This window comes from Anser cygnoides, chromosome 10, assembly GCF_040182565.1.
Source record: "Anser cygnoides isolate HZ-2024a breed goose chromosome 10, Taihu_goose_T2T_genome, whole genome shotgun sequence".
Taxonomy (NCBI): Eukaryota; Metazoa; Chordata; class Aves; order Anseriformes; family Anatidae; genus Anser; species Anser cygnoides.
The window spans coordinates 19,855,820-19,879,461 of record NC_089882.1 but is presented as its reverse complement, the minus strand read 5'-3'; the positions used below and the strand labels follow the sequence as shown (position 1 = coordinate 19,879,461).

At 35.2% G+C, this 23,642-nt stretch overlaps 1 protein-coding gene across 23 annotated transcripts in view; it reads right to left on the bottom strand.

The window, feature by feature from the left end:
* Positions 1–4,929: 4,929 nt before the first annotated feature.
* ATP2B2 (ATPase plasma membrane Ca2+ transporting 2) overlaps positions 4,930–23,642 on the bottom strand; it is a 414,437-nt gene continuing 395,724 nt past the window's right edge. For 11 of the 23 annotated variants that reach the window (XM_067003034.1, XM_048051896.2, XM_048051902.2 and 8 more), the window contains 3 exons: positions 22,720–22,902; positions 16,060–16,146; positions 4,930–6,637 (listed from right to left, as the gene is read on the bottom strand). In XM_067003034.1, coding sequence (XP_066859135.1) covers positions 6,326–6,637; positions 16,060–16,146; positions 22,720–22,902 — 582 coding nt within the window. In that variant the 3' untranslated portion in view covers positions 4,930–6,325. Of the gene's footprint in view, positions 6,638–11,205; positions 11,262–15,974; positions 16,147–22,719; positions 22,903–23,642 lie in introns of all 23 variants that reach the window. The other 12 variants (XM_048051905.2, XM_067003036.1, XM_048051907.2 and 9 more) reach the window with 5 other exon arrangements.

Sequence of the window (23,642 nt, the reverse complement as noted above, 5' to 3'; positions counted from 1 at the left end):
TGTTTATCTTCTTGTACTCTCTAATCTTTTTAGAAAATTATTTAAAATGCCTCTTACAAAACTTGAATTTGAAATAACTCTCTGATGAAAGTAACATATAGGTCATCTTAAAGAGATGACATAAGTATTCTATAGTTTTTTGTTTTGTTTTGTTTTTTAGAGAAAACTAGATAACTTGTTTTTCAGATTTTCATAGTTACGGATGATCTTATAAAAATAAAGTAATTTAATTGGCTATGTATCAACACTGCTTATACCAGCTCAACTTCTAACCATTCTTAAATCCACAAACACAAAGAGGAGAGGCAGGTGTTCTATGAGTTGCTTGAAAAGTGAAAATTCCGTCATAGACCGAATAAACAGAAAAGTGCGTTCAGCGCTTAATACCTCAGTTGGTACCAGGCAAAAATGCTCTCCCAGACCGGCAGCATAAAATACACAGTTGATCAATGTTTATTTGAACATATGGGAGAAAATGTTGTCATAAATATTTCCTTTGATTTGTCTTTCAACAGTCTGTCTTGTTTAATAAATAAGTAGTTTGATGATAGTTAGTTTCAGTTTCCATCACTTTATTTTACTATAGAATTAATATACCTGTTGAGGCCTGTTTGTAGAAAGAAAAAAGAATCACTTTTCTCTGGCATTCACTACCTCGTCTTACCAATGTGTGGATGAACAAATCTGAGCATTACCTATGCTGATAAAATTCAAAATATGGATCTGTAGTTTATAATCCAGAGCAATTTACATGTTTGCCTGGTCCTGATCTGGACCATGAATAACTTTTCTTTCATCCTTGCCAGTGTCTCACAGTGCTGCAGGAATACAAACATATATAGGAAATGTCTGTTGCTTACTTTTTTGTGGTTTCCCCAAAAGCAACTACAATAATACCATAAAACCAAGAGGAAGCCTGAAGTGTTGAACCCTGATCCTCTCACAACCTTTGTGAGAAGTGCAATGCTACTTTGAAGTTAACCAATACCACAAGTTGTGACGTTTATTTTTGTGTCATAGAACAATAGAAAAACATAATTTGGAAGGCAGTCATCTTTCTTCCAATCAATCTTCTCATGAGATGACAGGTTTGAGGTAACAGCTGAGCAAGTTTTGTAAATCAGGATGCCTAACCTATGCCAACCTGAGCCTATTTATGAATTTTAACTTTAGTTGGAAAAGACAGAAGATACTACTTAAATATCTGTGGTATTAGAACTCAGTGCCTAGATCAAATCACCAATAACCTATTAGGAGTTTATTTCATTTCAGCATATAGTGAAGTATAAATGCACCTGCATTTTTTTTCCTCCTGCTCCTTACTGTTCTCCTTTCTCTTTTCCTTCACCCATTATTTCTGAACCATTTCCCCCATCCTGTGTCAGTACAGCATCTCATGACAAAGACATGCAGTGGCACTTGGTGTAGCATCAGCATGCACGATCAATGCTTGATTTTTCTATCTATGTGTGTGTAACTAACTTGTTGTCTTCTTAGTGGCATATTTAGTATGGATAAAAGAAGAACAGCAAGAATAAAACCTGGCACCCTTATTTTGAATCAGGATGTGAATTACCCATGATAGACTAATAACTTAAGTATTATGCGCCGTTCTGAATCTTCAGTTTGATGCAAAGAATAGCAAGTTAGTATAGTGGGGAATTTCTTCCTTGATATTCTCCTAAATTTACATGCTTGGCTCACTTCCATGCAGTGCTACAAAGATGTCAAAAACATCTTGAAGAGGTGCAATTGCTAAAATAGACCTCTGAAGCTGACAGAAGATTAACATATATGTTGCTTAAAACCCACTGAAAAATCCCAGTCCTCTTTCTTCCAAACACTTTAGCATGTGCATACTTATTTCAGAGATGAAGAGCTCTGCCAAAAGCACCTGGACTAAGGCTGTAAATAGTTATGTGTGTAGAAAGGAGGGCAACTGGACCTGTAAATGGGTGACAGAATTAAAAGAAAAAAAGTCAGATTGTCACCTAGACTGAGCTCACAATTTCAATTTGTCCAAGAAAGCCACTGTCCAACAGTATGCCCTAACAACAATTTTCTGCAGGGTTTTTGTTAATTTACTCTGTGGAATTAATTTTTATTTACTGGTAACTTTTCTCCCACTTTAGTACTATTTTGTGGTAGTTTTGGCAGTGCTGCTATCGGATGCTTCTTGTCATACAGAATTTGTGTGTAAAAGCTTGAAATCTAAGAAGACAAAAGAGTCTGTGATGTGAAGCATTTTACCTCTAAAAATGTGGTTATGACAGTTACCTCACACCTTGTGCGAGAAGCTGGAATCTGTACGCCTGTTTGTTTAACTTCTAAACCTTGCCATTGGTAGAGCAGTAATTTTGCATGGTCACAGCCTGTATCTGTTCATTAATCCAGGCTGGGGGTGGGAGGCGCTAGGAACTTTCAGGGCTGAGTGTCTGAGCCGCAGAATGGGCAATCCCTCATTTGTTCCTTGTACTGCATATGCAGAGATTTTAGGGTAGGTCTTAACTGGCAGGACATGGACCTCCTGGCCTTAACCCACAGTTCTAAAAGGTGTCAAAGCTAATATTTCTAAGAGTGGCAGAGAGTGAAAGAGATGCAAAAGGCAATCTTAATGGAGGGATATGTAATATGGGCCTGAGTGATAGGGAAACAGACTTTGACGCTCATCTTAGGACCAACATTAAACTAATTTTTTTCGTACTCAAATTGACAGGGCCTTCATGCATCTTCCTTGTTCTGTACTTACTAATTTCAGCCAAGTTCTCTGCAGCATTCAGCTCAGCCATTCCCACCACCATGCACCACCACAGCATGGACCAAGCAGTTGTCGCGCAGCAGACAGGAATACAAAGCACTCGGGGTTGACTCAGCACCTGGGCGTAAGGAAAGCCTGAGGTAGCCAGTGCAACCACTGGCTGGTCAGCAGGCTTCCTGCTGCCAATCCAGAGCATTGGCATACACGATTACATTAAAACATGCCAGTGGGAACCTAACGCTAGATTTAATGACTTCAAGTGAAAATAAAGAAAGCTGTTACGTTCAGACTGTTATTGTTCATGCTGCTTTGTGAATTTATTTCTTTAAATTTTCCACTTGTGCTCCTGCCAAGAGAGATCTATTAGACAGTAAGCAGCAAGAGTAAAACTTTATCATTTTGTTTCAAACTATAAAATAATTTACATCACATATTTTACTTACTTTTGTCTTTTTTTTTTTTTTTTTGAAACCACAAACATTCCAGCATCACACTGTAGGAATAAGAATAACAATAGAAAGCATAACCTTTTGCATAGTATTAAATGAACAGACAGAGTAAGTTCTTTATTTACAATTATTGTCTAGATAAAAAAATTCATAAAAACAGATGAATGAACATATATTAATAACCCCTAGTGGGATGGATTGCCAATGTACCACTGTATTGTTGTCCACAAATCTCATGCTGCTAAGTACAGTACGTCGAGAGCGAGCATTTATATATTGCAGGGAATTTTAACAAACTGATCATTTTGGTTTTTGATCCATTGTTCCCATCACAGAGAGGTCAAGCAATAAAAGAAAGGAATTGTGATGCACGACTTGTAGTTGAAAGGTCATAGCTATTCTGCTTTTTTAAAAAAAAAATCTATCATTTATCATATACATAAAGCACAGTCTCTGCTCACAAAAGCCCAAGTTTTCTATGCATCTCAGTTTATATATGTTTTACTATATATACACAGAATGCAGTGTTCATTTTCTTAACAGTTTTCAAGTCTGCAAATGGTACCTTAGAGAGGGGTACTCCTACAGGAAAATTAAAAAAAAAAAATTAAACCAAGAAAAAATATGAAGTGTTTGAAAATAAAAAGGCAAAGAGTCAGTGTTAAGATGCTGAAAATAAATTGTTCCAGTATTAACAGCTTTTGAAGATGTTCAAGTCCAAAGCTAGAGGCTTCCCTGTAAATAGATAACACTTTTTTTCTTCTGAATATGATATCCCAAATAGGCCATAGAAACCCAATACATGTTATACAAAGGTTAATCACCATATTTACAAAGCGAAGAACAATCCTGACTGAGTTTCAATCACTTTGTTGCTAGGAATTAGCTAAAATAATAATGCTTTCATGCTAGCTTTTTACTGTTAAGAAATGGGTACCACTATCTGTTGAAAACAGAGTTGTATACGCCTCCCAAGACCTGTTGTGTTGGTCAGTGAAAAGTTTGGATCAGCGAACTATGAGTTTGAGCCAAAAACATTCAAGCTTCTACACAAAAGTCCGGAAGCTGGCAATTCAAGCTGATTTGAGCTTTACCTGGCTGAATAGTCTTGATGCACCCTGAAAACACTTTAGTCAGTTCAGTCTGCAGTTTGGCCATGAGTCTAATCTTGTTTTGGAGAGTTCTGGCTTGGATTAGTTCTTGTGACTGCAGAGATGCACCATGTTATTAGCCAACTTTAAGACAACCAGTAATACCTTAACAAATCAATTTATCAAGCTAGTTTGAGAGTGTTTTTCAACACATCTGGCTTAATCAGTGGTGTAATTCAAAATATCTTTTGCACTGTACAATTATGGAAAAGATCATATGCTGAAAAGTCTCCAAGCAAACTTTATATTAAATACAAAAATTATTTATGAAAAATCTGTGATCCACAAAGTGCTTAGCATTCAAGTGGTTGACATAGCAATTATATAAGCTCATAAGTTTTAAGTTACCAGGGCTGTTACCATCTTGAAAAATATTTTTCACCCTCTTACTGCAGGTTTTCCAAATAGCTTTCTTTGTAGAAAGCTCTAAGTAAAACAATTGTTACAGTATACCTTGTGACTACAGGAAGACAAGCTTGGTTAAAAACAAAATCACACAAAGCATATCTCAATACACAATTAATATAGCTTCAGTCAGACCTAGTAGTGCAGAAATGATAGTTTTCTTTAAAAAAAAAAAAATTAAAGCAACAACCTACAGTAATTTTCATCCAAAATGCCAACAGCCCATACTTTGTAAGTAGTAAGGAAATAAATGCCTAAATTACTAACTGAAAAGGATTAACACAATATATCACAATATTTTAACATTAGTTTGATCTCCATATAGACAAACCAAATATAACTTATTTTTAATCTGTTATTTATAAACTCAACTCAGTTTCACATTCTTTCTCTCCAAAATTATTTTTGGAAGCCATTGCCATATGTTTAAAGAATGAAATAGCCTCCATTATCATCTGTTGCACCAAAACAAATTCAAGCAGTTTATCAGAGGGAAAAAAAAGAAAAAAAAAAAAAAAAGAAAAAAAAAAGAGAGAGAACCTGATCATTCTGATTTTTATTTGAAACAAAGGAAGCCTGGTTTACCTCCCTGTATATAGGATCACAATGCTACATCCAATGTGTTATATTTTGGCTTCTTTTGTTATTTACTAGCAATATCTACATTACTTAACAAAAAAAAATAAAATAAAAATAAAAATCAGGCAGAAATCAGAATACAGTTGTAATAAAATATCCAGGGTGCAATATTACAGATGTTTTCAATGAGCTGAGCTGAGCCATTTTTATACTACTTCGGCAGGAAGTGCTTTCTTAACCCTACAAATAGTTAAGGATATTATCTACAGGCTTGTAAACAAATTACATTCTTTTTTTAGGACATAAATAAGTTAAAATAGTCAGAGCAATTTGAGCAGAAACAAGGCAACATGCCAACAAAGAAACTTTATATATATATAACTATATATATATAGATAGATATATACATATATATAATTAATTATGTATATACTTATATGTATATATCTCTATATATAGTCTCATAAATGTTTAAGTTCCTCTGTCCAACTGGTGCAAATCTACTGTGCAAGTTAAGCTTTGCAACTTCAAAAAAGTTATTTAAATTAATCTATACAATTGAGTCCATGCCACACAAGCATTTCAAAAAACTCACAGACCAGTGAATTGGATAAATAGCCTCAGAAAGAAGTCCTCTGCAGTTCCTGCTTAAGGAGGAAAAATAAAACAAAATGAAATAAAAATAAAGAGAAACAAAAAGAGAGAAAGAAGGGCCAGAAGTGTACAGTACATTCATGCAGGAGGGTATTTTTTTGTTTGTTTTGTTTTTCTGAAAGGGAACAAGAGGGGGTATGTAAATCAGCCATTCATTCTTTCCCCAAAACCATTGTGATCAACAATTCATTCACTTGTCTCAGAGTGAATAAGAGTTCAAACAGCTTTTCAGCCAGCAATGTTTTTAATATATATATTTATATATTTCGGTTGCTGTGGTTTTTATTTTATTTTACTATTTTTTTTTTTTTTTGCGGTGACCTTTTCAGCTAAAGTGATGTCTCCAGGCTATGTATTGGGCTTCCTGGACTAGAAGAGGTAGCTGATTTACTTGTGTCAGTTGTAAGATTTATTCCACTGTCGATAGCACTGTTGTTCTTGTTCAGCGAAGACGGTGGACTCGAGTTTTTCTTGAGAGCAGAGTCTTCTTCTAGGTCTGTGTCATCAATGAGTGGGATGTGGGGCTGGGAATCTTCTATCCTAAATTCAGGATGAGTCATAAAGTTGTGAATAGAGGTTCTAGATTCTGGTTTTTCTAAACCTTCATAGAGAGAGCTACGGAATGCCTTCACGACGCGGATCTGGGGGGAGAAAAGGAAGGAGATGTCAGAGGTAGCACCTTTAAAGGGCAACACTGTTAGAGAATACTTTGTGAAGAATGTAGCATATGGTTAGGGCAGTGCAGGCAGCTGAAGTCCATAGTCTCTGGATGTTATATGCATAAACGAGTGGCTCAGTTATGTGCATTTTGAATATCTGTATCAACTGCAATATTAAAATAAATCAAGTTTAAAGCCATCAAAGAACTGATGGGAAGTACTGGTTAAAGAAAGCGAACATCCACTCGTGTGGTACATCCCTAGTAAAAGACAAGCCATGTTAATTGTAATGCAAATGTAAAACCATGCATGTTGATAGTTTTGCAGTGAGTAAGTAGGAAGGCTTTTTTAATTAAAAAAGTCTCTTTTGTATTGTTAAAAAAAAACACATTACACATAACATATCACACTTCACAAACAGAAAAGCACAGAACAGAGACACAGTTTGATGGGTACATATGAGACACACAGGAGCCAAGGGTAAAAGCTATCAGTAATATCAATGTTTTAAAGCAAAATCTAAATGAATGCAGCCAAGAGCACAAAAAGCCAAGCAGACAAAATACTAAGCATAATCATGCTATCACAGGGGGAAAAGGAAAAAAAAAAAGGAAAAAGGAAAAAAAAAAACACAGTTACCACATGAACAGAGATAACTTGCACACAACAACTACACTTGGAAGCCTGGATAATGTGAACATCGTATTGTTGAACCAACTTTTATTTTTCCTTCATGCATATGTGAGGTAAACACTCGAGTATAGACCCACTGTTCTAGCCATTTAACTTTTTAATATATAGTAAACATAATAAAGTAATGTATTGATTGTTGGTTTGACTTGAATTGCATTGTTAAACAGCAAGCTCTTTCATTTTCTGTGTCTCAGTTTTAATACTGTTTGTAAGGTTAGACGCTGAAAGCGACACAATTTATGCCATATATGCAGTCTTTAAACTAGGTCAGCAGACTTATGCCAGGATAAATTTAATGTTGTTAGCCACCTGACAATAAGAACACAGGTGAAAACTACAAGGCTCAGCCCATCAGACTGTCAGCCACAGTGCAAATTGCTTTCTCAGTAGGAAATGAAAGGAGCAGAGAGAGGAGCATGGCAGAGTGGGGACACTAGTGCTCTGTGGGTGAGCAAAGGGAGGGATGCTGTCTGTATCCCAGTGACCTGCTGGTCCTGAAAAGACGTGAAGGAATGTGCTATGTGTTACTACTGAAAAAACATAACTTTTTGGAAGGAGGTGAGGGGCAGAGAGGAAAAAACAGAATGGCAAAAATGTGATCTGTTGGCAAATGCTTTATGACTAAATATGAGTTCTATCCTTCTACTTCCATGTAGTTCATGAGTGAATTTTAGCATTACTTAAAGGGGAGACCAAAACACAGGCAGAGGCAGAAAAAGGTGCAAGCAGGCATTGTGAAAGCTTTTCCACACGCATTTGAAATGGTTGGCGGTAGGTATGTGTATCTTTTTACATGTGAATATGCTGCACATTACTGATTGGTTTAATACAGCACTAATTTGTAAAGCTTTAATTCCTCCTTGAATCAGCAGACTGTATTTTGTTAATGACATGGGGTCACCATGTTCCAGCTGTGGGATCTAGCTGATCCTGTGGTTGGAGCTGTCCAAGCCATACAGAATTTCAGCAGATTTGAGAAAGAGGCTGACTTGTATTTTGATCTCTCTGACCTTTGTCCTTGTTTGTGTTCTCTACCTTTAAATATTCGTTATCGTTCAAAAATCCTGAGAGCAGAAGTCATGCCATCTTCAGATCCATGGCCCTTGGTCAGAGGCCAAATACCCTCCCTTCTCTTTGGAAATATGTTTGGTAACACCAGGTAACACAGTACAAAAAGCAGGTTCGTGTACTGCTTAAGTTCCAAATAAGAGGACCGGAGCGGTGCAGAATGGTCTTGGCCAGATGTGGGGTACTGGAAGATATCAGGAGGCTGGCAGGCATGCAAGGCAAGAGGAGGATGAGAAGAGTAAAGATTATGTGCTACAATCAGATGGTGCACCTAGCACCTCTATTTGACAGAGCACCTGGAATTATAAAGCAGGGCTTTATGCAGGCTGAATTGCGTTGAATTGTGTTTTGCTGTGTTATGGTTCTGTAGTGAACAGACTGAGATAAAAGATTCATTTGCATTACTAAAAATAGGATTTGAACTTATAGAGTAGAGTTGACATACTAATTCCCTCATTATCTAGGCCTTTCTATCTTGTATTTTAAAGTGCAAAGTAATTAGTCTAAATAATGAAAAAACCAGCATGTTAGCCAAAGCAATCTTTAAGACACGTTACCACATTGTGCTAAGTTAAATCAGGGAATTTCTCTGTAACATGCTTACTTTATAATATAGGCTGATATGGTGGTATTTTCTGCAAAGATCTCTATTATTTCTGCTATCTAAATAAAAATAAATCATCTTACTCAATTGCAGCTGTTCACTATAACTTATCGACTAAGTAAATACTTAATTTTGAATGCAGCCACTTTTTATTGCATGGATTTAGGTTCTGTTTGCCAGCTAGATTTTTTTTTTTTAATAAAGGTAAATTAGATTTTCAATTAAATAGAAAAGGCTTGTGATTTCTTATTATGCTTGTACAGATTCTGTAGTACCCAGTGAAAGTAAAGCTTTTCTTCCGGCCACACAAACTGCATTTAAGCCTCTACAGGCTAGCAAGGGAGGAACTTAGTTTCATTTTATGAGACTCCAAGTTCTGAAGTAGAAAAAAAACACCACTGAAGTCACTGAAATTCTGCTTAAGCAAGATTTCAGAAGTAGTGTCAGAAAAGGATATGGTAGGGTTAGAACTGATTTAAAGTGTTTTAAAAACTGTGCATTGATACTGCATTTAATACCAAAATTTGGAGTAAAAGTTGCATTTAATGCCAAGCTTTTAGTCAACCTAACTAGCTGATTTGCATGTTACACAGCTGGGGGAAACCAACAGAATTAGGTTGTATTTGAAAACAAGTTATGAAAACCTGCCTGCCGTGACCTGAATTCAATACTCTGCTGGGACTGTTCAAACTGATGACCCACTGAAAGAAAACACTATACTAACATCTTTTGCTTGGACTAAATGTGTTTACAGAGCAATCTGAAGGTTTTTAATTGCAGAAGATACAATCAGCCAGCAGTCGTTTCACTTTATGTAAAGATCTATGACAAAGTTCTGGCATGGACCATTAAAGTCCTGCAGGAGCATTTAGATGCTACTGGCATAGATTCTGCTTGTTCATAGTGACTTCTATTTAAAAAAAAAAAAAAAAAAACAACTACTTAAAAGTAGTTTAGACCTGCTGATATGTAAAGTAGCTCATTTGCTGAATACAACAGTAATATAAGGGCCAGATCTGGACAAATCCCTAAATCTGAGAGTACTTAGAGATAGCTTTCTAGTAAATTTCCTTCTCTAAGGATCTGTAGAAAACTACTTTGTTTTTTTAACATCTCCCTAAAGTTACAGAGATTGATTTCCATCAATATTTCAATTAAGTTGAAACTCTCCATCTTTAAATTCTGCATGTATTGCTTGGTATGTGGAAAAAAACATTTACTTTTTAGTGTCATACCTCATTCAGTGACAGAATTTCTTCATTACAATATAATTCAAAATCTCGTTAATCTTTCCCTTAATGTATCAAATTATTGCTTACAGGAACAAAATTTGGTTCTTTCAGTACGTTAGTGGAAACATAGGTAGCTGAATACAAACGTGGTATTTTAATTTGTACATAACAGCACTACCCTATTTAATCAAAGAAATGAAAAATATTATTTACTGAGAGTTACATGGCCCAATAGCAACATTTTTTTAATACATGCTAAAGTAAGTTCAAGGTTATATAAAGTAATATCTACTGTAAAAGTTTTAGGGGCTCTGCTGAAACAAAGTGTAATTACTTTTTGAAGGTAAAGCCAATAAACTTCACAGAATGTACAGCATGTAAAAGCAGGGACATACCCATGATGGATAGAACCTAAAAGGTGTTGGTTTCTATGGACTATGTGGAGCTTATGTTGATGAGATTTCTTTATGATACTGACAATGCCAAGGGAAGACAAACAGTGTGATACAGCTCCCTTTTCTCACAGTAATGGAGACAACAGAAAAAAATGAACTGCTTTTAAACAAAAGACTGTGGGGACAACACTTCAGGACATTTTTGACATGGCTATAAGTTTCCACTTCTTTCTTCTCTGTAGCTGTAATAGAAAAAACTCTTGAGTTTCATCCCACCTTGAAAGTTAGATTTATTATACTGCATCAGGCAAGAAGAATAAAAGAATAAAAATTTTAGATACTACAAATTTGTCCATTCAGAAGAAAAGATGAAGTTCAGAATCTCACTCCTAAATACAACAATCTAGGCAAAATACACAAAGCCTGTTAATCATCAGCAGATGTCTTATGGTTGGTAGTGTGTGGGCTTATACTCGAATGTTTACCTGGCTTCATATAAGCCAAGTATCTTGAGTTTGGTTCACATTCATTTCAGGCTCAAGGTTAAAGACTCACAACCTCTTTTTATTTCACTCTCTCCTGCTGAACCCTTTTGTCCAATGTTCTCTAGCCCTCTGGGAAAACAAACACATTTAATATTCAGACAGTAGAGAGTAGGGCACTGCAAAAGCAAATAAATTCAATACTGAAAGATCAGTAAGGTGATTAGTATAAAATTGTAAACAAGAGGTCAGTTTTGCAAAGAGATGCCAACTCTTATGTGTAACTGACGCTATTCTATATCAAGACTATAGCTGCACAAATGTAAGAGTTTGGTCAAGTACTATTGGATATGTAAAGCTTTGAAATAGAAGGCATATCTTCAGTGTGTTTGGTTTTGTTTATTTTTGAATCCTCCCAATTTTAGGTGAATAAAATCAGATTAGGTATCCACAGGAAGAGATATTGTATGTATAGGAGTCACCTGTAAATACGACTACCATGTTCTGGATTGTATAATGAAGAAGGTGAGTAAATTCAAAAATGAATAAAAAATAAATTTTAGAAAAATTATAATTTCTAAGTTTCTGCGTTAATGAGTGAAAGAGATGCATACTCTCCTTCTACATAAATATGCAATAAATCCAGGAAGTGCTACTGAAAACTCAAACCACATGTAGCAAGGGCAGAATAGAATAACCACGCAGTCTGGGACATCCTCAGGCCTGGTTCTCATTTCACAAAAGTTTCACATGACTATTATTCTGCTGAATTTCAGGGCAAAAGATCAGAACCATATGCAGGGCTTTTGCTTTCCATAGCATCTCTACTTTATTATGGGACTGCTGCAAATTTATAGAACCTGGCATTGTATCAGATTTGACAAAGCTTAAATATATTATACACCCTTGTAAAGAAATGATTTCTATGTTAGGACAATAAACCTTCTCGGCACGACACATCTCCAGTTGAGGACATGATTAAGACTTTAAACCTACTTATTTTCCCTAAAGGAAAGATATGCAGAAGTCAATTTTTATCTTGGCCCTGTAAGTTTGGGAAATCTTTGTAATAACAAGTGGGAACGTCTAAGCTTTACTATGATATCTCTGTCTCTATCAGCTGATGTCCCTAAATGATGCAACTTTTATAAACATCATTTTAGATGCAGACTTCATTTCAAGTCACATTTTGCTGGTTCCATTTCTGCATGTGACAGTTAAACTATGTTGCTACAGAAAGCAAGTGGCAATTTCAGTAAGGCTGGTTTGCCCACTTGACTTGATCATCTGTGTTTTGAATTTAGATCAGTATGAGACAGTAATTTTGCCTTACATTTAATAAAACAGATTGTTTTCTAAATAAAAAATAAAAAAAAATCTATTTTCAGCAAAAGCTGCTGAACAGTAAATAATTTTTTCTCAATACAAGAGTATCTGATTTTCATGCACGATAGATTACAAAAGCTAAGCCAAACTCTCTTTTAAATTGTTCATTAGTAAATGTATCACAATATGCACTAGAATCAAGCTTGCTACACTAGAACCAAGCTTGCTACTAGAATCAAGTTCTGTGCTACAGTTTCTGACATAATTTGCAGATGCTCATGCCCTTGTGCCACTCTGAGGCAAATGTTACAGCTGTAAGTATTCTACCTAAAATGATGGCTTCTTGGCAAGTCTGTTAAATTTCAGCTATTTATGAGTTAAAGTGGCAATGAAAAAAAAAACAACTTCTTTTTACCTGAGAGTTAGCCCCACTTTTGAAGAAAATTTTAGACCCCAAAAAAGTGAAACTGAACAAAAATACAGCCTTAATTAGGCTATGTTCTTCTTTTGCTGAAAAACACTTAAAAATAAATTTAAAAAACTTCAGAGATCTGTATGATGGAAGTATACTGAGAATATTTTGTGATCATTTGGTATGACATTAATTTGCTGCTAGAAACGCTAGAGTCATCACCACATATTTTTTCCTGTGCCATCTTCAGAAGTGGCTTGTTTGAGGCCACTGCTGCTAGCATTAATATAACAAAAATTTTGAATGAGTAAAATATTCACTTCTAAAAATCTCAGACCAAAATGACAGACCTCAACAGAATAAAGAAAAAGGAACCTGCAAATACAAAAACTGCAGCAGACTGATGATCTGGGAGATTATTTTTTGGTGTGGCTTCATAGAAATCACAGAATAGTTTGGGTTGGAAGGGACCCTAAAGCCCACCCAGTCCCAACCCCCTGCCAAGGGCAGGGACAACTCCCCCAGCCCAGGCTGCCCCCAGCCCCATCCAGCCTGGCCTTGGGCCCTGCCAGGGATGGGGCAGCCACAGCGCCTCGGGGCAGCCTGGGCCAGGGCCTCACCAATTGTTTTTCAATTGTTTTTCCCTAGATGTTTCCTACACCTAACAATATTTTTGATTTATAACCTTTTATGAAAGAAAGAGTTGTTTTGTGGGGTTTTGTTCGTTTTTAAGAGACCTGTGGTTTCTGACTGCTTCCACTTAAGAACATTATTAACTATATACTCTGTGAGAATGGGGGAAGGAGGAACATCAAAGAATATTAAACGTGCATCTTTCTTGGAAAATTTTAAACTGCATTCTCTTGAAGGGGCTACCTACTGAAAATATAAACAACATTTGAGAATTAGATATAAACAGATTAGGATAAAGAACAACTTGTTTACTTTGTGTACAGTTAGATCCTCTACCTAATGATTATTACCAACTAATGCTGACTTCCAGAAAAATGTAGTTTGTTGATGGCAAAACCACTATGACAGCTAAACAATTTCAGCATAACTAGGGAAACTTCAGTACTACAGTAAATATTTCCTTGTATAAATTACTTTTCATCTTTTCATTAAGGTCTGCAAACCTCTGAATGATTTGAATGTGCCATTCTTATGAATACCTGAAAAATTCAGGTAACACCTTGCTAATCTGTTTCCCCAACTATTGTAGATGAGGCAGCATTTGACAGGCATCTTTTCCATTAAGTAGTTACTAAACTTATGTGTGGCTAATAATAATAAATTAAATTTAAAAATGCTTTGATGTCTCTTTGAATCAAACATTAAGCTGCTCCAAAATAATAGGATAACTACAGGATTTTTGTTTCCAAAAAATGACATGTGATAGCTACATATGCAATATTTTAAAAATTCATGAAGAGAGGGAAAGGCTTAAAAACCAGAGGTACAGTTATCCCATTATTTCTCCCACCCCACGGAAAAATGTAATAATTTAGGGTTTCATTCATTGTGAGCAGCCAAGAGGAAAGCAGTCAGTCCTGTCCCACTACATGCATTTTAAGCAAGGAGCTGAAAAGTAGAGCTAGGTGTTCATTTTGCAAATGAAATTTTCCTCAGAAAATGCCAATTCATTAAAACATACCCTATTTCTATGAAATCTGGATTTGGAAAGGTTTTCCAGGTTCTGGAAGAGGAGTAATTTGGAGATAAACAACTTTTTTTTTTTTCCCCCCACTGTCATTCATTGGGTTTGTGTCATAATATTAATAAATCAAAACATAGTGGCTGCAGCTCAATGCCTTTCCTTCTCTTGCTCATGATGTTGCCCTGAAATTGTTGATGTTGTTGGAGTAAAAGTTAGCAAGCCAAATTTCCACCAAGACAGAAAAAGATAAAAATTTTCTCTGAGAGCAAACAGACAAAGTCAAAACCTTAATGGATCTTTGGCTTCTTAGCAAAAGTAAAGTTTCTCCTTTGACATTTAATTCCAACAAAAATTCTAATGTATGTCAGAAATTTCTTTATTCTTGATTTTCAAATATTGAAGGGGTTGCGCTTGAACTGAAGGGAAAGGTCAAGCTTCCTTTTTTCATCCAGCAGTTCTGGAACGTTATTTCCCTCTCGTCTGCCTTTTCCTTGTGTGGTTTCCCTCTCTAGCTGGCTTGTCTGGCCAACTTTTCACTAAAACTTGCATCGGGTAACTACTGCATGAGTCTGTAAAGTGTGGGACAGGCTTGTGAAAGTGACTTCTGTAAAGTTAAATATTCTTTTAATGCTAAACAAAGTTAGAAATACGAGTATTACTGGGCAAATGAAGACATTTTACTGTCAGTAAAACAGCCCTTTCAAAAATTTTATTCTCTTCATTAACTTCACTAGATGCTTCACTTATACCTAGAATAAAGCTCTTTCACAATTTCAGTGTTTAGAAACCCACTTTTTCAAAAATAAGTTTTTTGCCTTATTTATTTTGTTGCATCAACACTGTCCACTAAGTAGTTTAGCTCCCTCCTTACTTAATGTTTATCTCCAACTGGATTTAGAGAAAACAGTTCTTTTTGTTCATCATTCATGTAAACGATAATCCCGTAGCCTTGCATCATAAACTAGATTCTCTATTTCTTTGTTCATTATTGTATCCATCCCAATTAGAGTACATCTTCCTTGGCTATGAGTGACCTGTATTATACAGTCTTCCAGACAGAATGATCTTTTATCTGACAAGCTGTTTTCTTTTTTTTTTTTTTTCTCTTAATACAAGGTTTTCATAGAACTATTTAAAATACATACTTTGTAAGCAGAAGAAAAATATATACAATGACATTAGGAAAACATAACACAGAAACCTCAAATAGAGTCTCCATAACTGGATAAAAAATGTCTACAAATTCCTGCTCTAACAGTAGCTAACGTAACCTGCAATAAATGATGGAGAGCATCTACTGTACACAAAGTAATCCAGTTTTGTGTAGCTGGGTAATAAACTAATAAACATAACAGGACAAAGTGGGAAAGGGCAAAGTAGCTCAGTCTCAAATGACTGCTACATAAGTTGGCATCTCTGTAGGTCTGATGCATTAAGAATACACACTCACGCCCAGCCGCAGCAGCAGATGTGCTGGTAGGAGAGGAAAGAGCATTGGATAACGATACGTGACTAGGGCTAGAAATATTGGTTACATCCTGGGTCTGGCTTGTGACGGAGGACTGTCTCCTTAGAGCCCCCTGAAAGGAAGTGCCACTCTTGAAAGTATTGACTACTTCGATCTGCAATGGAGGAAAGAATGAGACAAGTTGCTTAAAGTACGGATACAGTTGCAAAACTGACAGGAATAATAATGAAAAACAATAAATCAACCGTGCACACAGTTTTACTTCAACTGAAATAAATACTTTTTTTTAACTGTTCTTTTTATAATGTTTTTAGGTATGAAATGGTCCAATTTTTCTGCCTGGATTAAATGAAACAGCTCCACAGAGGAGACAGTGGAGCTGCATCAGTTTAAACAACTAGAAGATTTGAAATAAAAATCTTAAAAATTTAAACCATTTTATTTATATGTAAATAAACTAAATACAACTGGCATACTTGAAATAGCTAACCTCCACTTTTCTCCTACTGAGAATAAAATTACTTTGCTATTGCTCTTTACGTGTTCTTCCAGAGGGTGGGAAATTCAGTTACTTAACAGGAACAACAACAACAAAAGCCTATAAAAATATTCAATATATGAATCCATTTTGTCTACAAAGAACAGGGTTGTCAGTATACTAGCTTGATAAAATAGAAAGTGTTCTGATATTTTATCTGACTTTTTCTTTAATGAAAGTTTTTTTAAATTAAACAGTGATAATGAATGTTAGTCTATTATAATTACAGATTAAAATATTAATATTTTATCTTTATACAATGCTTAAAATTACAAAGAAAATGATGTTGAACTGGATTGAATATTGCAGTTTTCTACTTTACCATTTTCTACTTCTTATTTCCATATGCATATTGCACTCAGTGTTACATATATCTATGCTGAATACCTTCCTGAGTACTTTTAGTCATTAACTGAGAAGATGAGTTAAAAAAAAGGGGTAAGTATTTCAAGACTGTGCCACCAGTATAACCTAATAAAAAGCAAACCCTATGTATCAAATGTATGTAAAACTAGAGACTGGCAGTAGATAGGAGCAAAGAATAAATATATGCTAAAATCCATACACACCAAAACATCCTCTTTGTTGCATTAGTGCCACCACAACATAACAAAACAGTATGAGAACCCACTAGAAGAATTCACCCAACCACTTATTTGAAGAAGCCCACTGTTCCCAAATTTATATTTTGCAACCCAGATTTCTGAAGAGACACAGCCTAGAAAGTAGTTGGGAAAAGGTTAAGTGGTATATTTATCAACTTCAACAGCACAAACCTTGGTACAAGCCCTCATAAATTCTCCAAGTTGAAAGCATTATAATAACTGCTAACATTTTCTACTGCAGTCAGTCCTAGGAATAAATAAATTAATATGGCTTCATCTCTAATGGTATGGATGCATCCCCCCCATTATCTTAGTCTTTGGAGTTCATTCTTTATTTTCCTGCAGGTTTTTATGGAAATAACCATATCAAGATCCCAGTAAAAGGGATCATAGGTTACTGCTGTACAATCATCTGACTGTACTTTTACTAGACAAACATGGAACAGCTTTGTTCACTGACACATTGTTTTCCAATGAGAGCCCGGAATACAACATGCATTTCATGTGCATACTGATAGCTACAGTATTAAGCAGTCATGACGACATTTTCCAGCTTTGCTCTGTTCCTGCAGCAAACTTATTGTGAGCTACATGTCCAATACAAATATCACAGTTAAAAAATACAATATAGGGTGAGTTAGCATGTGGAATAAGGGTACAAGTGAATCATTGGCATCTAGATAACAACATATGGTTCAAACCATTGGTTATATATGAAGGCATGTTAAATACTCACCTGAAATGTTCACTGTACAAAAGTAGAATTAGATAAAGATCCTGGGTTTTCATGATCTGATATAGGTGACAGAGCACTCTTCAAAAGAGAACATTCAAGAAAGATTTTAAAGACTCTCACTGAGAGCATGAAGTGCACTGTGGAAGACACAGATGATAAATCCTAAGCCAAAAGACATTTTTAGATGTATAAATGCCTTTCTAATTAACTGAAAGGAAAAGACCCTAGTATAAGCAGGAATGAAAAGATAAGGGAAGATCTGTATTTAATAGTTTCTCCAGAGAACAAGAATTACAGGTGTGTAATTTACTCTTTCTCATGAAAAAAAATATAACTACAGATCTTCATGGAGTGAATCCACAAGGGAATGATGACAACCTTTTCAGAATCGTAAAGGCAGAACATACAGGGCTGTGTTCTGCCTAAAGCCAAGGAAGAAGAGGAGAACTTGGCCCAGGAGTTTATCTTCCAAAATCAGGAAACATCAAGGAAGAAAGAGCTCATCCAAATAAATAAGTAAACAATGCATTTTAAAATAGGATGCTTTTGTAATTACAGAAGACTGAATTTATTTAGAACAATTCAAGTTGCTAAAAATGAGAAAGTAAAGGCTAAGTCACACATCATAAAAAGTTTGAAAATTTTCTAACAAAACAAAGAATGTAATCATGTTTTGATTACATGCCTTCAGGTAGAAGAAAAAAATGCTGTTCTATATTTTTCACCTCTGTTATCTTTATGTTCTATAATTTAGAAGATCTATATTTTAAACAAATGTATACACAGCTAATTGAAATATCAGTGATTAGCAGTTTAAAAAAAAAAGGGGGGTTGGGGTTGGATCTTAACACAATAGTCCTGACAGGACAGATATGCCAAAACTTTTTTATGACTCTTGACATAGAACAGAATTTCAGCAAGCATTTCTGTTGTCATTAATGTCAACAAGATCCAGGTGTCATTCACCTAATCTCCAACAAAGATTTATTTTATTTTTTAAAGAATGAGAACAATTTAGCTTTGTTCAATCTCTGGCAGTTTGCTTTAGTATTAGTAAAGCAAACTCAACTTTAACCTGCATGAAATAAAACAGTTTCCATTCTACTAACATTGCTCCCCTGCACTGTTTTCTGCATAATGCTAAACAGAATGATGAAAAAAAAAAAAAGACAAAAAAAAAAAGACAAAAAAAAAGAGGTGCTATCTTTTTATCTAACTTAAAAAAAAAAACAACAACTTGCTGGGAGTGACTTTCGTTGCTATGGCATTTGCATTTGTTACAGAACAAGGTTTTAATGCAGAAAGGAAGAGGAAGAAAAGGCAATACAGCACCTCTGTATTTTTTGACTATCTAAAGAGGCGTCTTCCTTTTTTCATTAGCAGTCCCTAGACATTTGAATTTCTGAAAATTTTAAATTGCTACAGAAATGCATAGAAATGCATTAACATGGCATCTGTGTATTTTTGTGTATTGCTTTTATTCTAATACCTTTTCTAATATTTAGAGAATATTTTTTCCCACCTTAAGCAGATAAAACAAACTTTGAATTACAGGATGATAGGGAGGGAGGAAAGAGTCAGGCAGTATGTTGTAAAAAATAAGTTTTAGAACCTCCACACTTCACAATTTTTCCATACTCAAATATGAGGTAAATACATAAACATTTTGGTATTCAGTTTAAAAAGATGCAATGAACTTGTGGAACTTTTCAAATATTATTAGATCTGCCCAGATGGTATGATCAGTCTTAACTCTCTCACTCCTTCAGAATGAGGAATTCTTGAGAACTGCAACAAAGACTTGGAAAACAGTGCCGATAACTAGCAGAGGTTGAAAAGCCCTGTCTTCTATGAAATTTGAGACCTTTATATCTTTATGAAGCTTGCATAACTAGGATGAGTCAGTTGTGAAGGCTCTTCTGACAGAGCTATCTAGTAAGTAGCCACTCTTCCATCCAGAGAAGGACAGCATGCATTCATGCAGAGAAGGCACAAGGTATATTTATAAGACAACAAGATATCTAAATGATATTTAAATGAACAAAAGTAGACTAAAAAAAAAAAAAAGGAAAAAAAAAAGAACATCTGAAATATATAGCCAATCTCTATAACTCAGTTATGTGCATTTTTCATGCACTTTTCTTTAAAGTAAATTCTGCACGTACAGCGTAAAATAGAAATGCCTGATGTTTCAGTATAAAGAGTCAACAATGGAAATTCTCTGGTTGCCTAGGTTTGAAACCTTTGTTTTGAGAGTAAAGAAAAAAAGAAAGAAGAAAAAAGAAAAAAAAGTCTTTACTACTGCTAAGTTTTTGCCAGTTTGGATGAGGTTTTTACTGGAACAGTACACAAAGGAGATCTGTCAATTATCTGGACAGAGAGGAAAAAAAAAACAAAAACCTACTGTAGATTCTTTATAACTTTCCTAGGAGTTAAGGCTTTTGTTGAATGCTGTAGCTATCTGTCCAGTAATGACTGAATAGCAAACAATCAAAAATAAACATGATCTAATATACAGTACAAGTGTGTGATGGTAGAAACCAGTCTTGCTGAGATCGGAATGATCAATCAAGTCATGAGTCTATTGTTTATTCCTAATCTTAACTGACATCCTCTTACATACATAAAGTGAGGGGATGCTCTACCTTCTTCTTCCGCATCTCCAGAAGTGCATTAGACATCAGAGGATTCTTGCAAATCCTCCAGCTCCCCAAGGATGCTACAGACATCCTCATCTTCTTCCATCAACTCTTCTTTAGATGGCTTCCTGAGAAATGTAGTACAAGTGTATGAATTCATTTGGATGGGCCACAACACATAGCACATCAAAATGCGCTCAAGGTCCATCCAACAATCGGTCTAATTTGACCTGCATATAAGTTCATCACTCTCCAGTGGTTATCTTGTAACTGCTTTTGGAACTCTTTTTGAGTGTGTTGGCCCATTTCCTTTTTTCCATTAGCATTCCACAGATGTGAAATGGATGTAAAAATCAACGTCATTGAACAAAAAAAATGAGGAAAAAAAAATCACAGAGCCTCTTGGCAGAAGGGGAAACAGTGCATCCTACCAAAGATATTTCTACAACTAAGAGCAGAATGGAAACTGAGAAGATGGATGTTAGCAAAGAAATGTAATTAATTTCATTTTGTTTTAAATAGTGTAAAAGAATAATAATTTGTTTGTGAATTAAGTGGACGAAGATATGCAGAAGAGCTAAAAACTACCTCTCAGACTAGAAAAAGAATTGAAAGGATGTAATTTTTTTTGTGTGCTTGTAGTTCTTTGCACTCACCACAACCAGAAAGACATCCTGACAGAAATGCCAACAGACAATACTCCTCCTACAGCCAATCAGGAAGAAAAGAATGCACATTTAGAGGTCATCTTTCCATAATGATCACCATTACCTGGGCACCTGTTTGTCACCTTTTAAACTGAGAGGAACTGTGACAATTTGAGATTTCTCTACTGATGAGTGCTCCCGACTCAAGACAGGAGTCAAGACGCACAACCCTGAAGATCCATGTTTAATCACTTACCTCAGAAGCTTGGGAATTTACCCAAAGACTCTCTCTAACAGCAGATTTCACTCTCTTGCCTTTCTCACTTTGCTGTGATGCACCAAGTAGACCTAACTATCCTAGCTTCAGTTTACTGCTTTCCCCCATTTATCTAAAATGTATGACTACAGTTTTTCTCCAGGGGAAAAAAAAAAAAAAGTATCAATTTGTAGATGGAAAAAGAGAGAAAATACCATCTTTCTCTAGTTAAGACAAAAATCTCAAACTCGAAATCTTCTGTAATAAAAAAGTTCTTTAAAGGAATGTTTCTTTAAAGAAAAAAATAGTTTTCTTAATTATTCACCTCTTTTTCTTGTAAGCAAATGTAAAACATTCACAGAACCACCTGATATCATGGGGAATATGTATCTTTCAAAGTTGGTCTCTTGTGCAAGTTAGCACAGATCTTAGAAAGACTAAAGTGCTATCAAACATGCTACTTCACTGCAATGAAAAAGGCAAAATAGTTGAAACAATTTAGCACTACAGGACAAATTTTACCAAATAGCCTAAACTGCACTAAATTTAGCACTGTGACTCTGTACAAGTATTTAGTATAACATTTATCTGAATTCCCTTCATTTTGCTTAAAAAATGTCATGGATTTTTGCATTTAGGAAAAGTCATAAGAAAAAAAAGTCTAAGAAATCATCCATAGTAGCCAACACATACATTTCAGCATTCAATAGATGCTTAAGCCCTTACTACTTAAAATAAATCAAGAATCAGATTTTTCATGACCTTGCAAGAAAGAAAATTAATTCCTTTTAGCCATGATCTACATATACAATAGTGTCAGAACAGAAAAGATTTTTTTTTCAAATCAACTGGTGCTTTACACTTTAGACCCAACAGTAAGTTACTCTGTCATGGCATCAGTGGGAACAACAATATATTTTTGACAAAATAAAATGGCATGTTTTAGAAGGCCTTCATAACATCTTGCTAGCCATCGTGACAGCTAGCATTTTCCAAGTAGCACTATTTTATCAGCTGTTATCACTGGAGTAGAAAAACAATGTCCGCAGTAGTCTCAAAAAAAAAAGTATTCCTATTTTTGCATATTATCATTTTATAATCTCTTCACTTCCGCTATACACACACTTTTTAAAGTTTGCCTATTTTACTATTCCACAGGTTGTTCCTTTGAAATCAGTAAAGCAATTTCCAAGTACCATCATTCTGACACACAACCATCTCTGTAGTTTTCTATAACATTATCTTGCCTTGATCACAGATTAAATATATTATTTCTAGACCGTGGGGGGATTTACTTTTAACATACCTGGGTTTGGATTCTGTTGAGGCCTCTGAACCAGAGAATTTGTCCACGTCGAAGTTCTCTCTCTGCATGATCAATTTCTTCAACATCTTCATTGAGTTCTTCTTCAGGGACCTCCTCCTTCTCAGTGAGCCGCCCTGCCTCTTTTAAAAACTTTAGCCTACTTGTTGGGATGGTTGCAATGACCTAAAATTACAAAAAGATGCTGAAAACATAAACCTCATTCAATAAGAATAACATTATAAGTTGCTAATTACAAAAGAACTCTGATATTTTAATGAATTCTCTAATCTTTCAGAAAAGCTACGATAAGTATATTCATAATAGCACTTTATCCAACTCCATTTTAGCCCCCCAAAACACCTTATTTACTGTTTAAACAATCAGCATTACTGGTATTGTTAAACCACATTGGCAATACGTGGCTATGGAACAAGTTTAAAGCTAGAAAGAAGTGATGTCCTTCCTCAATAAATAAATAAATAAACAAAGGGGGATATAAGTATTTGAATGTTATCATATAAAAGAAATTTCACAAGATTGATACTTTTGCCATTCATGTTTGGGGATTTCTAATGACTGAAAGTGGTCTACTGTCCGTTAATGTGAGCTGAAAATGAGTTGCTTTGCATGCTTATAAATCTCTGCACACTAGATTTGCTCATGTAGTCAGCTTCCCTTTGTTTCGTCAAATCAAAATGGCTTTCTCAGCATTTAACAGAAACAAGTTTTCTCAAGGTGTGGGTTTGAATATCTTCACATTGGACTTTTTGTAGAACTCTGTCTTATTCTCTGTCCTTATTGTGTTTATTTATATATTTATATATATTAATTATATATTCTGCTTAACTCAGCCCCTCTCCTTATTCAGTTTGGCCACTGAAGTGGTCACTGGAATTAATTAATAGAGGAGATGGCTAATAATC